Source organism: Labrus mixtus, chromosome 19 (genome assembly GCF_963584025.1).
Source record: "Labrus mixtus chromosome 19, fLabMix1.1, whole genome shotgun sequence".
In the NCBI taxonomy this organism is placed as follows: Eukaryota; Metazoa; Chordata; class Actinopteri; order Labriformes; family Labridae; genus Labrus; species Labrus mixtus.
In genome coordinates, this window is record NC_083630.1 from 2,509,826 (window position 1) to 2,530,114 (window position 20,289).

The window sequence follows — 20,289 nt, forward strand, 5'->3', positions numbered from 1 at the left end:
AAACGTCCGCACATCCAGCTTTGTGTTATCAAGTCAACTCTCGTCAAGTGTTTGACTCGAGCACCTTTCAGAACATCTTTTAGTCTCATCGCTTCAGAGACTGAACAAGGTGGGACAGAAACAGTTACACATGTGCACAGCAGATCATCAAAATAAAAACAGTTTTATAAAAGAAACAAACATCCTAATATGAAGGAGAAACGTCAGCAAAGCAAAAGCAAAGATAAGAAGCAAAGGTGACATGCAGAGACAAACACACAGTGAGAGCAGGATTTATCACAGGACCAGACAAGTTGTGTTTTTAACAGACCTTAAAGACAATCAGAGAGTTAAGATCCTTCACAGGGTCGTAGAGTTCCATCTAAAATTCGGATGTTTAGAAAACATTAAAAGGTCAAAGGTTAAAATCAGTTATGAAGTTACAAACATGTTTAAGCGTGTGATACAGGATGTGAAACACTGAAGCGTGACAAGAGGAAAACACAATAACACACACATCATACTGTATATTTCTTCCTCACAGTCGATATCAAGCAAAGTTTTTTTTATGTTTTTGTGCTGAGTGGACTTTGACCTTGTTCCTGTCTGTGTGTCCGTCCTGCAGCTGGCCATGAGGGGACCCCCGGGGCCGATGGGTTTGACGGGACGCTCAGGGCCAGTGGTGAGTCTCTCTCTCTCTCTCTCTCTCTCTCTCTCCCCCTCTCCCTCTCTCTCTCTCTCTCTCTCTCTCTCTCTCTCTCTCTCTCTCTCTTGTTTGTTTGGTTTTGTGGTTGTTTGTAAGTTAGTGGCGTCTCTCCTATCTCTGGGTTAAACTGGCTCATATTGAAGGGAGGTTTTTAAAATCACACATGAACCCATTATAATGACGCATTGTTACTATTTCTCAAATTATTCTTAACCAATACTTCAGGGATTACTTCCAACGATTTGAAATCAGGTTTTTATGTCTCTGGAAACATTTTTGAGTATTGTTAATATTTCAGGGACAAATTATCTGCAGAGACGTTGGACACGTATTAAATGTTGATGCATCAGCGTTTGTTGGCCACACAGTCGGTCTGCGTGGTGCTACCAGCTGCCTTCTGTTGTTAGTCCCCCACCTCACTCCACCCCTCCTCCTCCTCCTCTGCTCCTCTGAGGCTTGTTGTTACACGATCCACTATTTATGTGCAGGAAAGACCCAACAGAAGACACCTAGTGTTTCCCTCCATAAAATCTGCTCCTCTTAGACTTAAAGCCAATTTTCACCTGCAGTGATACAGCAAGAAAACGAAGATGAGAAATGTGGCGCTCACCTGCTGCATTATGTTTCCCTCTTTATGGATCAGAAGCATGTTCATGAAGATATTATGATCTTAAAATGTGTGCAGGGGCCAGATCAACATCCAGTTAATGTGCCTGCGTCAAACATTCAGCACTGCTTATGTTGACTTAGTTAAGTCAAAAAGATACCAAGTGAAGTTAATGTCCCTACATGGCTATGCTAAAAACATCTGTTATGATCCAGCTGAACACGCTGCATGAATGCATTATCAATCACGGAGTTATTTAAAAGATTGTTTGTGACCGTCTTTACTTGCAGGTAGAGTTTGTGTCTCTACTGGAGGGACGTGTGGAGTCATTTCTCTTCTCTTAAAGAAGGAAACATCGCCATCTGCTGTTTACTTCCAGTCATTGTTTACCACATTTTCCTCCTGCAGCTGCGCGCGTGTCCGTGGAGGGAAAGTATTTATGCTTTTTGCTTCCTGTTTCCTCTCCTCAGGGTCTTCCTGGTAGTACTGGACTGAAAGGTGAAAGTGGAGACCCCGGTCCTCAGGTGAGTCAGAACCTGAGTAACACCTGCAAATAAAGCTTCCCCCTCTCTGGTGTTCAGCCCTTAAGAGTTCTCCTCGTGTGTGTCCGCAGGGTCCTCGTGGCATCCAGGGGCCTCCAGGACAGACGGGCAAAGCTGGCAAGAGGGTGAGCGAACCCAGCGACCCCCCCTCCCCCTCCTCCCTGTGCGCGTGTGCTTGTGTGTGTGTGTGTATGTATGTGTGTGTGTGTGCGTGTGTGTGTGTGTGTGTGTGTGTGTGTGTGTGCGTGTGTGTGTGTGTGTGTGTGTGTGTGTGTGTGTGTGTGTGTGTGTGTGTGTGTGTGTGTGTGTGTGTGTGTGCGTGTGTCTGTGTGTGTGTGTGTGTGTGTGTGTGTGTGTGTGTGTGTGTGTGTTGCTGCGTGGTTGTTTGTACTCGTGCTCTCTGCTCAAACACTAAGAGGCTTACTTCCACTCCAACAAACAACAGCTTGATATGTTCTTAAAGGCTGCGCTGCCTCCAATCCGCGGATCAATGACCGCTCACGCTAATCCGTCTGAAAATGCCAAATTGGGAGAAAGTGGGTATAAATGTGGGGCGCAATTAGTGTCAGCGAGCAGTCACTCTGCAGGGCCAAACACCTTGACCTAATTGGTTACTAATAACCATAAACCAATCAGAGCAAACTAATCATACAAGCTTGAGTCGTGGCGAGCCGTTTTAGAGCCACAAAGTTTGAGCGAAGAATCGAACAACGTAGTCAAAACAAACAAATAAATACAACTTTAAACGACAAAAACAACCCCGAACAGGAAGTAGTTCTGATTGATAGTTTTGATTTCAAATGACCGTAAAGCTTCTTTTAACCGCACCAGGCGTTTGTTGACTTCAGTCTTTAAAATGGCGGCGCCTTTATGTGGGACGGGCGTCAACACGAGACGAGCTCTTCTCTTTCCAACAGAACTTGTGCTCATGCAGCGAAGACGGGAAAGACAAGACGATGAAATTGTAAACTCACACCATAAAGAATGTTTGACTGTGCACAAAGTTAAGAAGATAACAATAAACAAATGAAATAAATCACTCATGTGATCTGACTTTGTAAAGCAGCACGCCAATCTGCTTCACGGCCTGAACTAGTGTTGTAGTCAAGACCACACTAACTGAGACCGAGACAAGAACGAGACATTTAGGGCTCAAGACCGAATCAAGACCAAGTCATACCCGAGACCAGAGTGCTCTGAGACTGAGACAGGACCAAGACCATAAATCTTCCTTCTAATCACAGTGATGACGTGCAAAAATAGTCAATCAGTGGTGGTCATGACTGGTCTTGATTTAAAATCTGGAGTCCGCCCAGTCTGAGACCGAGACAAGACCGAGTAAAAATACTTTAGATTAGCTTTTAATATTTAATTATTATTTAATATATTTAATATATCTGAGGTTATTATTAAACGCACAGTATGTTAACTCCACCACCAGGGGGCTCTCAATCGAAACAATAACCAAAGCTGACTCCCCGTGCATGTGTGGGTTCTCTCCTGGTACTCCGTCTTCCTCCCACAGTCTAAAGACATGCTCGTTAGGTTAACTGCTGACTCTAAATTGTCTGTAGGTGTGAATGTGAGTGTGTCTGGTTGTCTGTCTCTATATGTCAGCTCTGTGATTGGCTGGTGAACAGTTCAGGGTGTAACCCCGCCTCTCGCCCAATGACAGCTGGGATCAGCTCCAGCCCCTCCGTGACCCTGAATGGGATAAAGGATGGATGGACACTTCCAATATTTAAACATTATCCAATCAGAATGTGGATTCATTTGAGTCCTGGTTTCATGAGTGGCTTTATAAAATATCTATATATTTATTCTACGTCTGACTGTTTCCTGCTGCTGTCTCTCAGGGTCGTTCCGGAGCTGACGGAGCGCGTGGGATGCCCGGAGAGCCCGGCTCCAAGGTGCCATATCCCATCATGCCCCTCTTCACGTTCACATAACCACATGTCAGTGTTCCGTCATGCGTGTTAACAATGTGTGTTCTTGTTCCTGGACAGGGTGACAGAGGCTTTGATGGACTTCCTGGTCTGCCTGGTGAGAAAGGACACAGAGTGAGTGAACGTTTTTTATGATTTATTAAGTCGTTTAACGCTGCAGATTCTCCTGACGCTGGATACTTGTGAGAAATGACAGGAACAAGAGAGAGAAAGACCACCTGTGTGTGTTTTCAAACTCGGGATCAGAATTCAGTTTCTGCAAAAGTGGCATTAAAGGAAAATCCCCGGAGTTATTGGGGATTTGTGGTGTTAGAGGTAACAAAGTTTACAGAAGAGTTTTAATCTTTGGCTGCAGTCACAGGTCAGGTTTGGGATTTTAATAAACACCACGTCACTGATCGGTTTCATTTCAGTCAGACAACTCATGTTTTTGTTTGTGTAAATATTGCAAACATTTGAGGAGTGAGGGGATGATATGTTAAACCCCCCAGTCACCCTACAGGTGAGTGAGTGAAGAGCCACGAGCTGATCGCTCTCCCTGCTCCTATCATGAAAAGAAACGATGACAGAAAGTATCTGCAGACAGAGAAGACAGATGAATTAGCTGCTAGTTAGCTCGTTTTATTTGTGACATAACGTTTCTGTTTCCCTCTCAGGGGGAGGTCGGGCCGATGGGACCTCCAGGAGCCTCCGGAGAGGACGGACAGAGAGTGAGTACTTCCTGATTTACCTTTCAGATAACTGATCTCATGTGAGCTCATCATGTTCAGTGACTGAGCTGTGGACGACCAGCTGAGCCCTGTGAACATTATGTTTAACCTTTACTCCACCTGTATGCACTACCACACCTCCACCTGAAACTACACACTACCACACCTCCACCTGAAACTACACACTACCACACCTCCACCTGAGACTACACACTACCACACCTCCACCTGAAACTACACACTACCACACCTCCACCTGAGACTACACACTACCACACCTCCACCTGAGACTACACACTACCACACCTCCACCTGAAACTACACACTACCACACCTCCACCTGAGACTACACACTACCACACCTCCACCTGAAACTACACACTACGACACCTCCACCTGAGACTACACACTACACTACCACACCTCCACCTGAAACTACACACTACCACACCTCCACCTGAGACTACACACTACCACACCTCCACCTGAGACTACATACTACCACACCTCCACCTGAGACTACACACTACACTACCACACCTCCACCTGAAACTACACACTACCACACCTCCACCTGAGACTACACACTACCACACCTCCACCTGAGACTACACACTACCACACCTCCACCTGAGACTACATACTACCACACCTCCACCTGAGACTACACACTACCACACCTCCACCTGACACTACACACTACACTACCACACCTCCACCTGAAACTACACACTACCACACCTCCACCTGAGACTACACACTACCACACCTCCACCTGACACTACACACTACCACACCTCCACCTGAAACTACACACTACCACACCTCCACCTGAGACTACACACTACCACACCTCCACCTGAGACTACACACTACCACACCTCCACCTGAAACTACACACTACACTACCACACCTCCACCTGAGACTACACACTACCACACCTCCACCTGAAACTACACACTACCACACCTCCACCTGAAACTACACACTACCACACCTCCACCTGAGACTATACACTACACTACCACACCTCCACCTGAAACTACACACTACACTACCACACCTCCACCTGAAACTACACACTACACTACCACACCTCCACCTGAGACTACATACTACACTACCACACCTCCACCTGAAACTACACACTACACTACCACACCTCCACCTGAAGTGACACACTACACTACCACACCTCCACCTGAAACTACACACTACCACACCTCCACCTGAGACTACACACTACCACACCTCCACCTGAAACTACACACTACACTACCACACCTCCACCTGAGACTACACTCTACCACACCTCCACCTGAAACTACACACTATACTACCACACCTCCACCTGAGACTACACACTACCACACCTCCACCTGAAACTACACACTACCACACCTCCACCTGAAACTACACACTACACTACCACACCTCCACCTGAGACTACACACTACACTACCACACCTCCACCTGAAACTACACACTACCACACCTCCACCTGAAACTACACACTACCACACCTCCACCTGAAACTACACACTACACTACCACACCTCCACCTGAAACTACACACTACCACACCTCCACCTGAGACTACACACTACACTACCACACCTCCACCTGAGACTACATACTACACTACCACACCTCCACCTGAGACTACACACTACCACACCTCCACCTGAGACTACACACTACACTATCACACCTCCACCTGAAACTACACACTACACTACCACACCTCCAGCTGAGACTACACACTACACTATCACACCTCCACCTGAAACTACACACTACACTACCACACCTACACCTGACACTACACACTACACTACCACACCTCCACCTGAAACTACACACTGCCACACCTCCACCTGAGACGACACACTACACTACCACACCTCCACCGGAAACTACACACTACCACACCTCCACCTGAAGCTACACACTACCACACCTCCACCTCAAACTACACACTACCACACCTCCACCTCAAACTACACACTACCACACCTCCACCTGAAACTACACACTACTCTACTACACCTCCACCTAAAACTACACACTGCACTACCACACCTCCACCTGAAACTACACTCTACACTATCACACCTCCACCTGAAGCTACACACTACACTATCACACCTCCACCTGAAACTACACACTACACTATCACACCTCCACCTGAAAGTACACACTATCACACCTCCACCTGAAAGTACACACTACCACACCTCCACCTGAAACTACACACTACCACACCTCCACCTGAGACTACACACTACACTACCACACCTCCACCTGAAACTACACTCTACCACACCTCCACCTGAAACTACACACTCCACTACCACACCTCCACCTGAAACTACACACTACCACACCTCCACCTGAAGCTACACACTACCACACCTCCACCTGAAATTACACACTACCACACCTCCACCTGAAGCTACACACTACACTACCACACCTCCACCTGTTCAGGTATCACACTACACTACCACACCTCCACCTGAGACGACACACTACACTACCACACCTCCACCGGAAACTACACACTACACTACCACACCTCCACCTGAAGCTACACACTACCACACCTCCACCTCAAACTACACACTACCACACCTCCACCTGAAGCTACACACTACTCTACCACACCTCCACCTAAAACTACACACTGCACTACCACACCTCCACCTGAAACTACACTCTACACTATCACACCTCCACCTGAAACTACACACTACACTACCACACCTCCACCTGTAGCGACACACTACACTACCACGCCTCCGCCTGAAGTGACACATTACACTACCACACCTCCACCTGAAACTACACACTACCACACCTCCACCTGTAGCGACACACTACACTACCACACCTCCACCTGAGGCTACACACTACACTACCACACCTCCACCCAAAACTACACACTACACTACCACACCTCCACCTGAGGCTACACACTACACTACCACACCTCCACCTGAAACTACACACTACACTATCACACCTCCACCTGAAGTGACACACTACACTATCACACCTCCACCTGAAACTACACACTACACTACCACACCTCCACCTGAAGTGACACACTACACTATCACACCTCCACCTGAAACTACACACTACACTACCACACCTCCACCTGAAACTACACACTACCACACCTCCACCTGAAACTACACACTACCACACCTCCACCTGAAACTACACTCTACCACACCTCCACCTGAAACTACACACTCCACTACCACACCTCCACCTGAAACTACACACTACACTACCACACCTCCACCTGAAACTACACACTACCACACCTCCACCTGAAACTACACACTACCACACCTCCATCTGAAACTACACACTACACTACCACACCTCCCTTAACTTCTGTCTTTTCTCCCTTCAGGGTGAGGACGGAGAGATCGGGCCCCGAGGATTGGCTGGAGAGAGTGTGAGTTTATTTTATTGGGGCTTTCCCGGACTGATTTCATTCTTACATGTTTCAACAAGATTGTCTTTGCTCCCACCAGAGGACGACTGTTGTTCTGTTTGTCATTTTTCTTGCTCTTTTTTTTAGGGTCCCAGAGGTTTGCTGGGACCGCATGGTTCTCCTGGACCTCCTGGATCTCCTGTACGTACCATAACCTGTCTCATGCTCTCCCCTGATGTCACTTCCTCATTAATAAGAAGTGTAAATGAGTTTTTTTCTGATTCCTCCCTCACAGGGTGTCGCTGGTGTTGATGGGCCTCCAGGTTCAAAAGGAAACATGGTACGGACATCTGTCTCTGTAAAATATCTCTCTGTCACCTCTTAGAGGTTTCTGAGCAGTTTTTAACTCTTTCTGAGGGAGTTTGCAGCGTCCAGGTGAGGCTGTTAAAACCTCTTTATGATGCACAGCTGCGAGGTCAAAGTTCATCAGAGGACCTGTTAGGGGGTCAGCTCTGGACCAAATGAGAATTACAGCCCAGAAAAAAAAAGCTTATGGGCATTATACACAACATACTGTTTGGTTCATCAATTGATCCCCTTTTATTTTCATAGCTCGTCTCAAACAGATAAATGCAACTCGATGTGTTTTACATGCAGAACAAAGCAACAGCTGCAGAAGACTAAAAGGACATAAAGACAGGAGCAGCAGTCCTGCTCATTCAGCGTCCGTCAAAACATGAACAACATCACATAAAACATAATAAAGCAGACCACAGGTTCTCTGATGATTTGACAGATTGGTCATCACCTGTGTTGTCTTCTTAAATGAACAACATGTGTCACAGAGTCTGATACGTCAGTGCAAGCTTTAACATGTGTGAGCGACAGGGATGTAAAAAATAATCGTGAAGCAGTTAAAATTGATTCAAAGGTGTCAAGGTTCACATCGGTAAACCTGAAAAATTAATCGCAATACTTTTTTTTTAAACAGCAGAGGGCGCTTTCTATTTATGCTCACACACTTGTATTCAAACTAGCGGGCTTGGAAAGCAACCGGAGACTTGAAGCAGCTTTTTAAAGACAACAGCAGAAAACTGCTTTAGTGGCCGGGAGGTGAAATGTTTGCAGAAGTCAAGCCTTTTCAAACACTTCAACAAACCTAATATTAGTGCTTCTGAAATCTGTTTAATAATACATGACAGCCATCCGAGCTCTGGAGACGTTAAAAAACATTTCCTCTTATGAATCAGTGATGAAGTTGTGTTTGCTGAGTTTACGTTCATCGTGAGTCTGAAATGTTTTTCATTTAGAGAGTCCTGCAGATTAGTCCATGACTTTCCTCCCATAAAGTAAAATGTGTGATAACAACCTGAATCAGAGTTCAATGCCAAAGTGATGAATCTCGTTGACAGACAGCAGGTTAGCGGGAAGCCACCGGACTGCTGACTGTGACGTTGAAGTGTGTGGCAGTGTTTGGGACAGGGATACCTTGGGACGAGTGTTGAGAGTCTGGTGTTGACAGCTTCCTTCTTTTCTTTTTTTCAGGGCCCACAAGGTGAACCAGGCCCACCTGGGCAGCAGGGAATCCCTGGGACACAGGTGAGCGAATCAATCATACACCTGTGAACCCCACTGACAGAAACTAAGACAGTGTGAGGTGATGCTGCAACGTGACGCCTCTTTTAGTCTCTAACAACATGGTACACAGGAGCAAGTTTACTGTTAATGAGGTCAGAGCACACCTGAGGGTTTATCTACAGGTGATTACAACAGGTGCAGCAGACTTTTAATTAACAGTGAGACACCACAGAAGAAGTTAAACCATATGAAGAAAAGATCCTCTTCATTGAGATACATTTCCACCCGTCCTCTGTTACCCCCACCTCTCCCTGGAGACATAAAAAAGTACAGACACTGACACCCACACCTACACTCACGCACACACACACACACATTATGTGCTCAAATATTTTTCCGGGGTTGATCTGGGGAAGGGGAATGTTTCAGGCTGATCCATTTGAAAGCATCTTATTCTTGTTGGTGGAATTCCTGCAGAGCTGCCACACCTGTTGGAGCACGCTCCAGTGCCTCAAATTACCCTGCGACACATACCCCACACACACACACACACACACACACACACACACACACACACACACACACACACACACACACACACACACACACACACACACACACACACCACACAGAAACACCACACACACCACACATACACCTACACACAGACACACATCAGGTAGCCACCGAGAAACAAGCATAAAATCACATCTACAAATATTGATGTGTGTGCAGAACCACAAGCACGCTAAATGCTAATAGCCCCCCCACCCTTGACTCACATACACAAAGACAAACACACACACACACACACACACACACACACACACAAAGACACAAGCTTAACATTCTTTCACAAGCTCAACTATTTACAGCTCCAACAAACTCTTCAGTTTATCTAGCTCCTGTGTGAGTGTGTGTGTGGGTGTTTGAGCATGTTTGCTGTTGCCATAGTAACAGGCTCTCATTTCTCTATGTGTTCCCGTCTTGTAGGGTCTTCCTGGTCCTCAAGGCCCCATCGGACCACCTGGTGAAAAAGTGAGGAATGTTTTTACTTCTGGAAAAATCCTGATCAGTCACATTAAACTTTTGATAGGCTGAATTTTCCTGCACAGCTCACATTTCTTCATTTAACTAAATTTGAACATGTGTAGTTAGATAAATAAAGTAATACAGTATTTAATATTCATTGAACTCTTTGCTGGGTTAGGATCCTGAAATGTGTAGTTACTCTTCTGACCTGTTTGTTTCTTCTGGTCTTCAGGGACCGTCTGGCAGGTCGGGGTTGCCTGGATTACCTGGAGCTGACGGGCCTCCTGTGAGTTCTCTTTCACCTGCACATGTATATACAGTTCATGAGTGTTACAGACATGTAGAGACAGAAAGAAATACGACACAGTTTTACACCCGAACCCGCCAACAAAACCTGAAGACATGTATGTGTTGTTACAAACCAGCAGGATACTTTTTTACATCATTGTTGTGCCTGTAATGAGGTCGATGTAAAGGGCATCACTGTGCAACCCCCTCTTTCCTGCACAAAGCTGACCCCTCTTATACCCGATCTGATTCTCATCCAATGAACACACATAACATGGGCGTATGATGACCGTCAGGTTGTACTGACTTTGTTCTAGCCGACGCCATTCCTGCAGTTTAATGGTTAAGTATGCAAGTTGCTTAAAAGTTCTGACAAATGTAAAAAAACGGAAAGTTGAGTCGCTTAAAGTTCATGAGGCGTCATTCACCTCCTGCAGGATCGTGCCTGACGATGATGTAATAAACGTCTTTTTAGTTTTTTTTGTATTGAAGACCTGCAGTGACACACGTCGTTCCTCCTCTCTGCCCTCGCTTCAACGAGCAGGCGGTCTTTAACCAGCATGAGGCCTCCGAGCTCGCTGATTTACAGCATCACAGCACAGAGTGGAGGAGCCAGGTGTTAGCTGCAGCCCATTCCTGCATGTGTGTGTGTGTGTGTGTGTGTAGACATGTCCACCTGCCCTGCCTCTGACCCCCATCAGGGGTCACAACATGACTGACTGTTATTCCATCTTTTTCTTTTTTAGTTTCCCGTCGTCGTTGCTCTGATGTTCTGTGTTCAAGCAGACGTTTAAACTCACAGATAAATGTACGCAGAGCGCTCACACTGACATGTTCACAGAGCCACAGCGTCTGAATACACCAATGCTCAGCATGTGTTTAAAAGAAGCACCGACAAGTTTCTCGATGTGCGTTTGAACACTGAAGCTCATTTGGTGCAGATCTGTGGGGGAACTTTAAGTTTTCTTTCCCCTCTGTAGATCAAACCAACTTCCATCCTGCATCGACTGCTTTCATTTAAAAACATCATACTTTAATAACATCGCAGGCTTTTATTCACTCCTGTTTATAAAGTCACCCTGCCTCTAGGACCGGTGACGAGACGAGCCTTTAAATTATTTTTAAACAAGGTACCGTGCACATGCTGCAAAGATGAGAGTCCATGACATTCATCTATGCACAACATTAAGATATCAATAAACAAATGAAAAAAATCACTCATTTGATATTTCCTTATAAGACAAAGTCCTGCAAACATACGAGCATCATTCTGTGTTTTTTGGACACATGTTGAAGTTCATCTTTATGTTTTCTTGCAGATTTTTCTCTTTATTTATGCAAAGAAATGCATCGAGGCGTCTAACTGAGAGCTGCCTTTATTTGTCAAAACATGCAGCTACACCAGGATAGTGAAAGAAGCAGAGGTTTCAATTGGGATGGGCCTTTATTTAGCAGTGTTACAGTAATGATATTTTACCTCACTGTGACCTGTTCTCTCTTTCTCTACAGGGTCATCCCGGGAAGGAGGGTCCAGCTGGAGAGAAAGGAGCTCAGGTATGTGTAAATAAATCTGTTTATTGTCAACATTTTGTTTCTGATTGTTCTGATTTGATTCAGAAATACACATCTCCAGGTTTATTGTTTTCAGAAGAAAGACTGAAACCAGCAGGTTATCTAAAATCTGCTGGACGAGAATAAGTTTCATTAAAAAGACAGAAATAAATAATCTAGAAAATCAGGAGTTAGCAATGATAACTGCAACAGTAGTTTGTGCTAACTGATTTGAGAAGTGGAACACGTTGGATGTGATCACTTATTAAGTCTTATTTGAGAAAAGGTTTTAAAGAATCATATCTGTCTCTCCCTCGCTGTCAGTGAGCTTATAAACTCTACTTCATATGTGAGCTAACGACAACGTGCAGAAGCTTTTACTCTGTCAAACATTCACCACAGTAACTCTTCTTCTCTGCAGGGTCCTTCAGGTCCTCAGGGTCCGATTGGTTATCCCGGCCCCCGTGGTGTCAAGGTACGTGACGGCTCAGGAGCCCATTTGACTTCACGGCGTTGTTCATTCCTCACCTGTTAACAAGAACTCCTTTTTTATCTTTTTATTGTTCTGCATGTTTGCATTGTGTTCTCGTACGTTTCTAACTCTTGACCATCTCTCTCTCTGTGTCCTCACAGGGTGCTGACGGTGTCCGCGGGCTGAAGGGGTCAAAGGGAGAGAAGGTAAAAATCATCAGAGTAATCATCGCTGTGATCGATGTCTGCAGAGTTTTAATGGAAGACCTTAAAAAAAGTTGAAATATGAACTATTCCACTAACGCAGCAGATATTAAAAACAGATCTCCTAAGTCACAGTGATCACGGTGCAGCTGTGGATCAGTGGTAGAGTCGGTCGTCTCCTAACTGGAGGGTTGGGGGTTCAATCCCCAACTCCTGCAGCCACATGTCCGATGTGTCCGTGTGCAAGACACTTTTTTCACAAGACAAGTTGCTTCTGCTGCTTCGTCGGTGGTGTGTGAATGTGTATGAATGGATGAGTTAATACTGATGATCTCTTTACTCAGCAGCCTCTACCATCAGTGTGTGAATGTGTATGAATGGATGAGTTAATACTGATGGACTCTTTACTCAGCAGCCTCTACCATCAGTGTGTGAATGTGTATGAATGGATGAGTTAATACTGATGGACTCTTTACTCAGCAGCCTCTACCATCAGTGTGTGAATGTGTATGAATGGATGAGTTAATACTGATGGACTCTTTACTCAGCAACCTCTACCATCAGTGTGTGAATGTGTAGGTGTGACCTGCGGTGTAAAAGAGCTTCGAGTAGTCAGAAGACAAGAAAAGACATACAGTATACAAAGTCTGATTCCTGTGTCAAGAGAGATATTAAGTTAGCAGACTGAACTCCAGATGAAATGTGTTGAACACAAAGTTTCAGCCTGTCAGATTATTTACAGAAACATTTTGGAGCAGCGTGTAAATAAATTCTTGTCACAGATATCTGCTGCTGTCAACCTGCCCCCCCAGAACACACTCACACACACAGATACAGACACACACACTTTGTTTCTGCAGCCTGAAAGCAGTGTGCAGAGGTCAGTCTATCGCCATCATCAGTGAAACTCTCACTGAGTGACCCTCAACCAGCCGCTGAGTGTGGCTCTGTCATGCTGCAGGCTTTTACTTTCAAACACTTCTGCAGGACGTCTCCAGCACTTTTCAACAGAGTCGCCATAAAGGCTTTAAACGCAGCCGTCTTTAAATATGCACAAGATTTATTAAAGATCAATAGAGTTTGGCCGATCCATAATGTGACCGGGGGATGTTGTTCTTCGTGTAATGACAGATATTCATATCGTCTTCTCATTGAATTATTTATAACGAGAGATTCAAAAGACAAACCTTGAGGAGGAAGGGATTGTTATGAATAAAGGATGTGCTTTACCTCCTCGGCTGTGTGTGTGTGTGTGTGGTCTCAGTGATGCTGCCAACAGACATGCTCAGTGCTGCATTATGCATCACTGCGGGTTGAAAACACGGACAGGTGACAGACTAGAAAGAGAGAGTGTGAAAAGAAGACACAGCATCAGGTGCTCAGGAGAGCTTTGGAGGTTTTGGTTCCCTTGAAGAGAATTTGATTTTAAGGTCGTCAAAAGTTATGACCCTCTTTGATTCCACGTGTTTTAAACTGTACACTCTGCCTTATTAAATGATCTATAAACTACGGATCTGCAGTCATATTTTTATCCCCCAAAGAGAGAGCGCCGTGTCTTAATTTCATGAAAACATTTGCAACATGTCAGTACCAGGAAGTTGCTACAATGTCTTTGTGCGATTAAGACAAAGTACAGTAAGTTGTCCGGCAACTTTTAGTAACTAAAAACAAGACGTACCCAGCATTGGCTACTTAGGACTTCTATTCTTGTTGCCATGGTATCAAACAGCTGTAGATATAGTTTCATTTTGACTGGAAACATATTGAAGTTTAAAATCTTGGTATCATGATGACCCAAAGTTGGTTTTATTCTGAAAAGTCTTCCCTGAGTTTAATCTGGAAAATCAGTTGTTGCAGGTGATAAATAGCAGCACGTGCATAGACAGTTCCTGTGTGTGTCCAGCAGAGGGCAGCATCGACCCTGAGATCCACACAGGGAGCACCAGCAGGAGGAGACGTTCAATAAACACAGAAGTGTCTTCATACTTATTTAATAAAGTCCAGTGTAAAGCCTCTGAGTGGGAAACAAACAGATATCCTTCAGAGAACTGATCTTTGTCTCGTTCCAGGGCGAGGACGGTTTCCCAGGTTTTAAGGGAGACATGGGCATCAAAGGAGACCGGGTGAGGACACAACGTCATCTGATAACCACGTATCTACCAGCACATCCAGAGTGTCCTCTGCATGAAGTCATCTCCACTCTCTTTTAATGTGTCTTCAGGGTGAGCTCGGCATGCTGGGATCCCGCGGAGAGGACGGTCCTGAGGGTCCTAAAGGACGATCCGGCCCCAACGGAGAGTCTGGTCCCATCGGTCCTGCTGGAGAAAAGGTAACGAGGATGTTAGGAAGTAAAACAGAAGAATCATAAGCAGCTGTGTTGTCGTGTCTCGGGGCCGCTAACTCGTGTTTGTGTCTCTCAGGGTAAACTGGGCGTTCCAGGATTACCAGGATACCCAGGAAGACAAGGACCCAAGGTAAGTCAACCTCTGACTGACTCCGCCCCATAATCACAGCTGGCAAGGCGCTGAAAACATCTGCACGGGCGATGATTTCATGTAAACAAAGTGTTCATAATGAAAACACTGAGCTGAGCGAGATAAAGCGCCTCAGAGTGCAGCGTCAGCGATGTGTGACAGTCAGAGCAGATTCAAGTCCTCAGAGTTTCTAAAGGAGGAGACGAGCATTTGTGCACGGCGTGTTTTACACACAGTGTCGATGACGACTCTTCCAAAGAGACGCTTATCAAATATTTAAATTTAAAGAAGGTGCTGTGGAGTTGTTGGTGTTACGCTCCGTGTCCACCTAGCGTTTTCTCTGGGCAGAAAAGCTAAAAACAAACAAACCAAATGTTTAATTGTGTAATGACTGAGTGAAGTGAGAGTTTGTAATGTCTGATTTTTTTCATGTCCTAAATGCATCGTTTGATGAAGAACGGGTAAGCTGCCTCTTTACCCTCGAGTCACAGAGACGCACTGCAGAGAAGATCTTTAGACGTCTCGTGCTCAGCGTTGTCTGTCTCCGTGTTTGTGTTTGTGTTTGTGTTTGTGTTTGTGTTTGTGAAGGTCTTAAGTCACTTTCAGCGTCACAGAAACCATTAAGACCGTTTGATTGGTCATAGTGGGTACAGTTGGAGAGGAATCCTGGTGGTAAAATGCAGATTGAAGCTCCAGGGTTTGGTTTCTGCAGGTGGCGGTAATGGTTACCTTTAAGAAATGAAGGTCATTCTGTTTGAGTTAAAGATGTTTCTAACCAACTGTCGCTTTAACCGAGATTCAAATTCCATCTGACCAGTCTCAGGATAGAAGAAGAAAACATTCAGGAAACAGTCAAACTGAGCACCATTTATTTTAAATTGTCAGTGTGTTGCCGAGTGTGGCTAACGTTAGTATCATTAGCATGGCCAGCCTTCAGTTCTCCCTGCAGATTAGCGTCCACACGTCTGAGCTGAATGTGGTCACGCATCCAAGTTAAACCTGACACATCCTACAGACACCTTTACCCCTGTCTCAAAGATCTAAACTCTGACAAACTGCAGCTATGAGACGCTAACTGTTCTCTGAGCTTGTTTACCACAGCTACGGCTACAGCGCCGACTAGTGGCGGGTGGCTGAATCGCAGTTTGAGCCAAACATTTGACCGACATCGAAGGCCAAAACCTTGACAGTTTCCTGCGGGCTCGGGAGACGAAGTTTGGTTTGATTTTTTATTAGTGTTTGTCAGAAAAACGTCAGAAAAGAACCAAATATAAAACGTCTGGGAGTGTTCATGCTTATTAAATGTATACCTGCAGATGTTTTTAAACGACAGCCTTAAACGTCTTCATCATCGTCATCTTCATGCAGGCCCTGACCCTCACAGCCTCCCTCCTGCTCCTCTCCTGATCCCTCTCTCTCTCTCTCCTCCTCACAGGGCTCGAGCGGGTTCCCCGGATTCCCTGGAGCCAACGGAGAGAAAGGAGCCAGGGTAAGAAAACACACACACACACACACACGCACACACACACACACACACACACACACTGTGCCTGTTTGTGTATGAAAATCACCGCTCCATCATCATATCTCTGCACAAAGGGAGATTGATTCTTCTCTTAAGGCGTCTTTACGATGAGTCGGCACAAAAAACAAAAGAAGAGGAAACAATCGTGCTTCCATTGAGAGTCTCTCTCCGTCTCTACACGTCGACAAAACAAAGAGAGAGAGGAGCAGAAACGTTTCCGTAGAGTCAGGAGAGCGATGATGAATGTAGAAAGATTTAAAAGAAGACGTTTGCCTCGATTGAAGAGATCAGAATCATTTAATGTGCACTCTAAAGCACAAGATCTCACCTCCAGTATTATTAGAATCATTTTTGTTTGGACCAGAGAAGAACCTTTTAAGACACCCCCCACACGGCCGTTTTGGACGCCCCTCAGTTTGTCAGATATGAGAGCAGTTATCAGGTCAACAGGTGTTGCAGCGATGGAAGCGGTCAAGAGAAGTGGTTCAGATAGAAGTGATTGTACTCGACCTAAAAAGCCTCTGCATGTTTCTAATAAGCTCCACGAGCAGAAACGTGCTCAAACTAGGATCAATATTGGAGATGTTTTTGAAAAATGGAGAGAGGTTAGAACACAGAAAGGTTTACAGACCCATGCAGAGCTGGATAAACACTGAAGCTTCAGAGTCCACCACATGGTGACCTGTGTGAGCATGGACTCTAGAGAGGAGGGGGGGGGGGGGGGAGACAGCTCTCTATGATGTTTAGAATTTAGACTGCAGTACTCATTTTAACCACTAAGGGTCAGAGTTACATATTGCTCCTTTAACTGAAGACCAGAAAACTAAAGACGCTCACAAATCACCAGTCTCTGCAGGAGGGATTTTATCTCTTTAATCTGAAAGTTGTCAGAGTGTTTTGTCAGAAGTGGATCAATGTTGTAGAAATGACACAGGAAGTACGCATGAGAACCTGACGTTGACCTGAAGTTTTTATTTTTCTCTTACAGGGCATCGCAGGAAAAGCTGGTCCTGGAGGACAGAGGGGACCAACGGTACGTCTCATTTAGTCCACGAGATCTTTCAGAAACACAACTTACTGTTTGAACTCAACAACGTCTTTCTCGACTTCCAGTCATTAAAGTTTTGTTCTCTCTCTGCAGGGCCCACGTGGAGGTCGAGGAGCCAGAGGTCCAACTGGAAAACCAGGTCCAAAGGTACACGGATCAGATACATCACGTCCCTCTACTTCTTATTATTTATCAAGCGTTTGATAGACTTGATAACGAGCTGACAGATAAAACCTGACGCCGTTTTTTATCTTGTTTCAGGGAACATCAGGGAACGACGGTCCTCCAGGTCCGCCCGGCGAGAGAGTAAGTTTATAACACACTGAGTCTGAACTCAAATGTTACGGCCTCGGATGAACGACCATTAGTGTCTGTCACCGACATAAACATGATGATATGAAACACGTCATAAAAACTTCAGGACTCATTGAAACGAGGTTCATCATTGTCAGCTTCGAGTATCGTTAACGGCTCGAACCTGGAATCTCGATGCCTGAGAGAAGTTTTACTCAGAAAAACAGAAAAACAAGAAGATCAGACGAGATCTTTTCTGCTGATCCATCATTCAGAAAATACCGTCAGGGTTAACACCACCCTGGGATAATGGCTTGTCTCGGGCTTCCAGGCGTCTGCTGCCCATGTAACTGCTTGCAGCTGCCAAAGCTAAGGTCAGGGAGACGGACCTGATGACAGTTTATGACAGAAAACACACAACGATTACTCAAGAGAAACTGGGAAGCAAGTGTCTCTCGTCCAACCTCCCACAAAGGAGCTCCCAGTCCAAACATTTTCCCTCCTTGCACACCTGCCCGCCTCAGCCAATCAAGACGGAGACTCCCCAGCTATTGGCCGTACGACCAGACAAGAAGGTCCGCCCCCTCTCTAGCCTGACAGCCTGACAATACAACCTTTCAGAGAGAGTGTTGCCATAACAACACATCTATCAATCAATCATTATTTTTATAGCTCCAATTCATAACAAGTGTTATCTCAAGACGCTTTACAAAAGAGCATATGTGATAATAAGCAGGAAGGATTTCTCCTTTGTATTCCTCTCGTTCCTGTTGTCCACACTTCCTCTCCGCTGAGGTGGAGGTCAGAGCAGGCCGTGCATGAAGGAGGACGGCGGTGGTTGTGGGGACGACACAGTCTGATGGTGGAGGCTGGGCGTCAGGGACGTCAGGTGGTAGTAGAGCCACATCACCTCGAAAAAGAAGGGGGGGGGGGTCCACACTAAACCTCCACATAGTTTTTTTTATGATTTCACATCAGGGCGATCGTCTTCTGAGCAGATTGTTGAGAGTAAAAATCTCTCTGAACCCACGTCACGCAACAGGAACCTCCCCCAACCATACCTCTGGAACCATCAGGATAATCGAGCCCGGAATTGGCCCGATTATCTTTTAGTGTGTTCCCCGCTTAACTCTCATCAAAGTGCTGAAAGTCTGTCTGAAAACATCAAAAGACATAAACTTTCTTTGGTGTTTAAATGGACAAGTCGTCCTAATCGCTCCTGAAACACGGATCATGGAGGTGAAGTCAACTCTGAATGATCAGTCAGCGTTAAACGCATGTTGATATCAGAATGCAGGAGATTAAATCCTTTTCTTTGATATCTGATGTGAGATTTACGTTTAATCCCCTTTAATCCCTTTAATCACCTCGATGATATTCTTTACAGTCGCTCTCTGAAGACGCCGTTTCTTTATCAACTTGTTCACTGACATCAACGCAAACTCAACTTTTAAAATGTGATGTGACAGTAATCACACCTTTGTTTCTTCTGTAGCAACTTAAAACTATCAATCAAACTTTATTTGTATAGCACTTTTCATACAACAATGTATCACAAAGTGCTTTTACATCTAAATAAATCAAGCAGCAACAACATGACTCCCTCCATGTCGGACAGTTCACCAGGTGTGTTTGAACCAGCAGCAGAAATGTGTGCTGTGAAGCGGTCGTTATAGAACTGCAGCTCCTGGACGAGCCGAAACTCTCCCACACCCTGTCGTGTCCTGACGACCTCATGAACACACACCCTCTCCTTCGCTCACACAGATACAAACATACTGCGCGAATCCCCTGCTGCTCTGCGTATGACTCAGCGAGCGCAGCGTTCTCCTCGTCCTATCTGAAATCCCTTCACTGTTATATTATCGTGTTGTCATATTTG

The 20,289-nt window shown here is 45.4% G+C and overlaps 1 protein-coding gene across 9 annotated transcripts in view; it reads left to right on the forward strand.

The window, feature by feature from the left end:
- Positions 1-20,289, forward strand: part of col11a1a (collagen, type XI, alpha 1a) — an 89,459-nt gene that overhangs the window by 33,114 nt on the left and 36,056 nt on the right. For all 9 annotated transcript variants that reach the window (XM_061064069.1, XM_061064064.1, XM_061064067.1 and 6 more), the window contains 22 exons: positions 605-661; positions 1,763-1,816; positions 1,906-1,959; positions 3,691-3,744; positions 3,841-3,894; positions 4,437-4,490; positions 7,919-7,963; positions 8,090-8,143; positions 8,238-8,282; positions 9,488-9,541; positions 10,514-10,558; positions 10,785-10,838; positions 12,350-12,394; positions 12,813-12,866; positions 13,025-13,069; positions 15,136-15,189; positions 15,288-15,395; positions 15,487-15,540; positions 16,976-17,029; positions 18,054-18,098; positions 18,207-18,260; positions 18,375-18,419. In XM_061064069.1, coding sequence (XP_060920052.1) covers positions 605-661; positions 1,763-1,816; positions 1,906-1,959; positions 3,691-3,744; positions 3,841-3,894; positions 4,437-4,490; positions 7,919-7,963; positions 8,090-8,143; positions 8,238-8,282; positions 9,488-9,541; positions 10,514-10,558; positions 10,785-10,838; positions 12,350-12,394; positions 12,813-12,866; positions 13,025-13,069; positions 15,136-15,189; positions 15,288-15,395; positions 15,487-15,540; positions 16,976-17,029; positions 18,054-18,098; positions 18,207-18,260; positions 18,375-18,419 — 1,182 coding nt within the window. The remainder of the gene's footprint in view (positions 1-604; positions 662-1,762; positions 1,817-1,905; positions 1,960-3,690; positions 3,745-3,840; positions 3,895-4,436; positions 4,491-7,918; positions 7,964-8,089; positions 8,144-8,237; positions 8,283-9,487; positions 9,542-10,513; positions 10,559-10,784; positions 10,839-12,349; positions 12,395-12,812; positions 12,867-13,024; positions 13,070-15,135; positions 15,190-15,287; positions 15,396-15,486; positions 15,541-16,975; positions 17,030-18,053; positions 18,099-18,206; positions 18,261-18,374; positions 18,420-20,289) is intronic.